The following is a 6692-nucleotide window of genomic DNA, read 5'->3' as shown; positions in this document are numbered from 1 at the left end:
ACTCTGCTGCCTGCCAGGGACAGCTCTCAGCCAGCCCTGGCAGCTGCTCCCAGCACTGGGGGACAAGATCTGGGTGGGAGGAGACAGCTGGTAAGGCTTGGAAGTGTTCTCCTTGGGGGGAGGATGCTGCGTTGTTCAGGACTGCTCCCAGCATGGCATTTAACTGCACAATATTTCTGAGTTCATTATACAGGAAGCACAACAAACCCAGGGGCTTCATAAAAGGGAAAATCATGCTTTTTTAGTTTACTGCTCTCGGTTGCCTGAATTGGAAATTGCACATAGATATTCATTTTTCAATTAAGGAGCAAAAAAAAAAAAAAAACCAACAATTTCTCTCAAATCTAAATAAACCAGGCAGTGACACAAATCACGACAGGACCCCTTGGAGGCAGCATCATTGTCACTTTTCCAGCCTCCTCAGGGTTGCTCTGACATTGCCATCAGAGCTTGAAGAGATAGAGCTGCCCCTGGGCAGTGGCAGGGCTAGGAGGGGTCTGCAGGGCAGATCTGAGCTCCCAGGGCTGGGCTGGGCTCTGGCAGCACTGGCAGGGCTCAGCCCTGGGCACAGGGAAGCAGTTGCTGGCAGGGACAGCTCCAGGCAGCAGAGCCCTGGGCAGGCAATGGGGGGAAAGTGCCCCCAGGCTGTGCTGGGATGTTCAAAGTCCTCTCCAAACACAACTATTCCATGATTACTTTTCTTACAGATCCCTAAGCTAAGGGAGCACAAATGTCCAACAGCAGCTCCATCAGGCACTTCCTCCTGCTGGCACTGGCAGACACACGGCAGCTGCAGCTCCTGCACTTCTGCCTCTTGCTGGGCATCTCCCTGGCTGCCCTCCTGGGCAACGGCCTCATCATCAGCGCCATAGCCTGCGGCCACCACCTGCACACGCCCATGTTCTTCTTCCTGCTCAACCTGGCCCTCAGCGACCTGGGCTCCATCTGCACCACTGTCCCCAAAGCCATGCACAATTCCCTCTGGGACACCAGGACCATCTCCTACAAAGGATGTGCTGCACAGGTCTTCTTTTTTGTTTTCTGCGCGACTACAGAGTTTTTCCTCCTGACCATCATGTGCTACGACCGCTATGTGTCCATCTGCAAACCCCTGCACTATGAGACCCTCCTGGGCAGCAGAGCTTGTGCCCACATGGCAGCAGCTGCCTGGGCCAGTGGCTTTCTCTATTCACTGCTGCACACAACCAATACATTTTCCCTGCCCCTGTGCCATGGCAATGTCCTGGGCCAGTTCTTCTGTGAAATCCCACACATCCTCAAGCTCTCCTGCTCAAAATCCTACCTCAGGGAACATGGGCTAATTGCTCTTAGCGCCTGTTTGCTATTTGTTTGTTTTCTTTTTGTCATTTTCTCCTATGTGCAGATCTTCAGGGCTGTGCTGAGGATCCCCTCTGAGCAGGGACGGCACAAAGCCTTTTCCACCTGCCTCCCTCACCTGGCCGTGGTCTCCTTGTTTATCAGCACTGGCACATTTTCACACCTGAAACCCCCCTCCATCTCCTCCCCATCCCTAGATCTGATCCTGTCAATACTGTACTCAGTGGTGCCTCCTGCCCTGAACCCACTCATCTACAGCCTGAGGAACCAGGAGCTCAAGGCTGCAGTGTGGAGACTGATGACTGGATGGTTTCAGAAGCATTAAACTGCTGGCCAGGGTTTGCAAATCACATGCAATAAAAGTCATCTTTCATGCTTCTTTTTGATTTCATCCTTGAAGGTCTTTTTTTTGGTTTTACTTTTTTCATATTGTCCTTAAAAAATATCATTGTTTGTGCCATTTCTCGTTGTGTTTCTCTCCACATTCCCTGTGTTCACAGACTGTGTCAATGAGGGGCTGTGCGGTCAGTGGCTTTAAAGTAACAAATGCATCTCCCAGCAAAGTTTTCTGCAGAGATGCCCTTCTGTTGCCTTCTCTGGAGCTGCAGCAGCAATGTCTGTGTGCAGAGCTGGGGGAAGATCAGTGCTGGCTGCCCTGGTGGCCCTGGTGTTGCTGCAGGGCCTGAGTGCTCTCGGGGCCAGGCACAGCCCTGGGGGTGGCAGTGCCGGGGCTGCAGCAGGGACAGGCCAGGTAATATAAATCAGCTTTGGTAATTCTTTTGGGTTTGGTTTTGATTTGTTATTTTTTACCCCATGTTTCAGTTTTTTAATATTGTCCACAAAAAAAAGCCATTGGTTCTGCCTTTTCTCATTTTGTTTCTCTCAATCTTCCCTGTGGCCACAGAATGTGCCTGTGAGGGGCTGTGCTTTTGGTGGCTTTAAAGGAACTAAGGGATCTCCCAGCAAAGTTTTTTCCAGAGATCCCTTTGTGTTCCTTTCTCTGAAGCTGCAGCAGCAATGTCCATGTGCAGAGCTGCGAGGCAGATCATTGCTGGCACACTAGAAGCTCTGCTCCTGCCGGCCACACCATTCCGGATCCAGGCCAGGAGCCATTGGCCTTCTTGCCCACCTGGGCACACTGCTGGCTCATGTCCAGCCCGCTGTCCATCAGTCCCTGCAGGTCCCTTTCTGCCTGGCTACCGTCCAGCCCCTCTGTCCCCAGCCTGTAGTGCTGCAGGGGTTGTTGTGGCCAAAGTTCAGGACCCGGCATTTGGACTTGTTAAACCTTGTTGGATTTGGGCCCTGGATCCAGCCTGTCCAGGGCCCTGTTCAGAGCCCTCCTACCCTCCAGCAGATCAACACTCCCAGCCAACTTGGTGTCACCATGGTTCCATTGGGCCCCAGAGTGTCCCAATTGTCTCCATGATTATATTAGGCCTCCCAGTGTCACAATGTCCCTTTGGTTCCATGGGACCCCTGGGTGTCACAAAGTCCCTGGGATCCTTGGGCCCTGCAGTGTCACAATGGCCCCTTGGTCCTCCAAGGCCCTGCAGTGTCACAATGGATCCTTGTTTCCATGAGGTCTGGCAGTGCAGCAATGCTCTCCTTGGTTCCACAGCACCACAATGGCCTCTTGGTCTCAAGGGCCACTATGGTGTACAACATGTTTCCTTCATTCCAGGAGTCCCTGAGGAGCAGCACTGGCCCCTTGGTTCCATGGGGCCCTGCAGTGTCACAATGACCCCATCGTGACACCAGGTCCTGCTCTGTCACAATGCTCTGCATGGTCCCACAAGGCCCTGCAGGGTCACAGTGGCCTTTTTGTTCCATGAGGCCTCAGAGTGCCACAATGACTTTCTTGGCACAATGCACAATGGAGCCCTGGTGACACAAGAGCCTGCAGTGTCACAAGGGACCCTTGGTTCCATGGGGCACCACAGTGTCACAATTGTTCCCTCAGTTTCCAGAGTCCTTGCAATGGAACAAAGGTCCCTTGATTCCATTGTCCCCAGGGTCTTCCAAGGTCTCCTTGGTTCCGCAGTGGCACAATGGCCCCTTGGTTCCACAAGGCCCTGCAGTGCCACAGTGGCCTCTGTGGTTCCAGCAGGACCCAGACTGTTGCAATGGACTCCTTTCTCCCATCCAGCACCACAGTGTCAGAATGGCTCCTTGGCTCTGTGCTGCCATGTTGTACACATTGTCACCATGGTCCTATTAGTGTCACCAGGCCCTGCCGTGTCACAATGACCCCTTGCTTCCCCAGGGCCCTGCAGTGCCACAATCATCAGAGGATCAACCAGGCTGCAAAAGACCTTGGAGAGCATCAAGTCCAACCTGGGACCCAACACCACCTTGTCACCCAGACCATGGTACTGAGTGCCACATCCAGTCTTTCCTTAAACACTTCCAGGGATGGTGACTCACCCACCTCCCTGGGCAGCCCATTCCAATCCCCAATCACCCTTTGTGTGAAGAATATTTCCTTATGTCCAGCCTAAACATCTCCTTGTGCAGCTGAAGGCTGTGTCCTCTTGTCCTGTCAGTGGTCCCTGGAAAAAGAGCCCGACCACTACCTGTCTGCACCCTCCTGTCAGGGAGTTGTAGAGAGTGATGAGGTCTTCCCTAAGCCTCCTCTTCTCCAGGATAAACAACCCCAACTCCCCCAGCCACTCCTCACAGGACTTCTGCTCCAGACCCCTCCCCAGCCTTGTTGCCCTTCTCTGGACACGCTCCAGCCCCTCCATGTCCTTCCTAAATTGAGAGCCCAGAACTGGACACAGCACTTGAGGTGCTGCCCAACCAGTGTTGAGCACAGGGGAAGAATCACAGCCCTGGTCCTGCTGGCCACACCATTCCTGATCCATAGGAGTGCCAGGGGTTGGAGGGAAATGGTGGGGAAGGGGAACAAAGTGATATTGTTTGTGAGCCAGTTGGAGGGCCTTGATTTTCATATCTTTTCAGACTGAATTTGAAGGTGCTGGGCATAAATATAATTTGAACATTGCTGATATCAATCTATAAACAGGAAACGAAAGCAGGACAAAAGAGTTCGATCTGTGTTGAGTTTGTGAGGGTCCCAAAGACGAGGTGAGAGATGAGAATCTGACTCCATGTTCTCAGAGGGCTGATATTATATTATATTATGTTATATTATATTATATTATATTATATTATATTATATTATATTATATTATACTAAAACTACACTAAAGGATAAGAAAGGATACAGACAGAAGGCTTAACAAGAATGTTAATGAAAAACTCGTGACTAACTCCTTAGATTCTGACACATCTGATGGTGATTGGTCATTAAGTAAAAACAATTAACAGGAAACCAATCAAACATGCACCTGTTGGTAAACAATATCCAGACCATATTCCAAAGCAGCAAACACCGAGAAGCAATCAGATAATTATTGTTTTCATTCTTTTCTGATACTTCTCTTCTTCCCAGGGGAAGAAATCCTGACAAAGTGATTTTTCAGAAAATATGACACTGGAATGTCTGCATTGTTTTCAAAAAAGTATATTCACTTTAAAAACATTTTTGAAATTATTCTAAGTAACAACAGAGGAATTGAACATTTAAGATACTCCCAGGGCCTTTTCTTGTTTGGGTGTTTTGAACAAATATTTATGAGCTTTTGTCACTGAATTCCTGAACAGGAAAGCTCAGCAAAGAAGAGGCCTCTGGAGTAATAAAATTCATCAGCAACCTCCAAGTGTCTGAAGATCCATCCCCATCAGAGCAGCAATGAACAGAAATGGGCACAGCTTTGTGGCTGCCCCGGCTTTGGCATGAGCCCTGGGCCTGGAGCAGGAGCAGCTCTTGAGGGCCCCAAGGCCGCGGCTCTTGTGTTGCCCTGGGCAGATGGGATGGCAGCAGGGGCTGCAGAGCTCTCAGCACCTCAGCCCGAGGGGAGCAGGGCAGCCAGAGAGCCTCCTTTGGCCTTGGCCAAGCACCTTCCCCCATGGCTGGGGATGAGTCCTCTGGCAGCTGCAGCTGCTGCTGTGCCCTTGCCAGGGGCTGAGGCCGTGGGGCAGCCCCCAGAGCAGCCTGGCCTCAGCAGAGTGGGGCCAGAGCCGGCTGGGCTGGGCTGGGGAGAGGCCCTTGGTGCTGCCCAGAGCTCAGGGCAGCTGGCAGAGCTTGCAAGGAGCTGGGCTGGGCTCCGAGAGCCTGGCCCAGAACCCATCAGTGTCCATCTCAGCCTGACTGAACGTGCAGGGGCAGGACTCAGGCCAGGCCTTGTGGGGCAGGGCCAGCGCCTGTGCAAGGCATTGCAAACAGGCAAGTGGCCCAGAGAGGAGGCTGCTCTGTGCCCTTGGTGGCATGGACAGAGCAGGGAAAGGGCCCAGGACATTTGTCAGTGCCAGCCTCTGTCCCCGTGTGTTGGCAGACCTGGCTGCTGAGCCCAGCTTTTGCCTGGGCTGAGTTTGGCTGTGGTCAAGCTCCATCCTCCTGCGGGGCTCAGGGCCTGTTCCCGGCCATGGTCAGCCCTGGCTGCCTCTCTGCTGGCCCAGAGGCCGGCAGAGCCCGGGGCAGGGCTGTCTGTGCAGCCCCACAGGTGCCACCGGCTCTGCAGGGCTGGCAGAGGCTGCCCAGCAGGGAGGCCATGGGGCACAGAGCCCCAAGGCTGCTGTGGGCACCACGGCACGGGCCATTCCCAGCCGCAATGCTCCTGGCCTGGGCTGGGCCTGCACAGGGGCTGGGCCACCATGGCTGGGGCAGCACAGGGCCACAAAGGGGCCACGCAGCCGCTGCTGGGGCTGACAGCAAGGCCAGGCACACACAAGCAATTGCTGAGCATGGCCTGCGTTGGCCAGGCCTGACTGTGCCAAAGGCAGAGCTCAGCTGCCCTTGGGGGCTGCAGCAACAGTCCAGAGCCCAAAGAGCCTCCATGGCTGTGCTGGAGACCAAGGCTGCAGGAGGGAAATGCAGGGCTGCTGCGCAATGGGGAGTGCATTGAATTCCAGCACACACCTCAGCTCTCTGATGATCCCAGCACCATGCTGGGCCCTGTTTCAGACTGGAGCAGAGCAGATGTTCATGGGACAGGAGCCCTGCGGGTCTGGCAGGGACCTGCAGCTTGCAAGGTGCTCTGCTCTCCGTCAGGTGCTCTCTGAGAGATCCAGTCCCAGCTGGGCACCTCAGGGCACAAATGGCACTGCCTGTTCATGGGCACGCAACCAATGTCTGCCTGGAAAAGGGGCACAAGTGTTTATATCTTTTAATTTCATAATATACAAGCAAACCTTTATTATATGGATCATTTGAGCACTTTTAAGAAATGGCACAATTTTCCCACCAGAAACAGGAATTTCCTGGAGGTGTACTGATGGCAGGAGGAGAAATA

At 53.2% G+C, this 6692-nt stretch overlaps 1 protein-coding gene across 1 annotated transcript; it reads left to right on the top strand.

Moving 5' to 3' along the window:
• The first annotated feature begins 730 nt into the window (after positions 1 to 730).
• On the top strand, positions 731 to 1663 carry LOC135441781 (olfactory receptor 14J1-like). The gene has a single exon (XM_064701331.1). It carries the CDS (start codon positions 731 to 733, stop codon positions 1661 to 1663), a length of 933 nt encoding a protein of 310 aa, XP_064557401.1.
• Positions 1664 to 6692: the final 5029 nt, after the last annotated feature.

The sequence above is a fragment of the Zonotrichia leucophrys genome, unplaced genomic scaffold, assembly GCF_028769735.1.
Source record: "Zonotrichia leucophrys gambelii isolate GWCS_2022_RI unplaced genomic scaffold, RI_Zleu_2.0 Scaffold_510_36306, whole genome shotgun sequence".
Taxonomy (NCBI): Eukaryota; Metazoa; Chordata; class Aves; order Passeriformes; family Passerellidae; genus Zonotrichia; species Zonotrichia leucophrys.
The sequence above is the reverse complement of the archived record's forward strand: the minus strand, read 5'-3'. Positions and strand labels throughout refer to the sequence as shown.

What these genes read in the sequence shown, in the direction of transcription:
- LOC135441781 (XM_064701331.1), top strand. Translation starts at nt 731, where the DNA reads ATGTCCAACAGCAGCTCCATCAGGCACTTCCTCCTGCTGGCACTGGCA.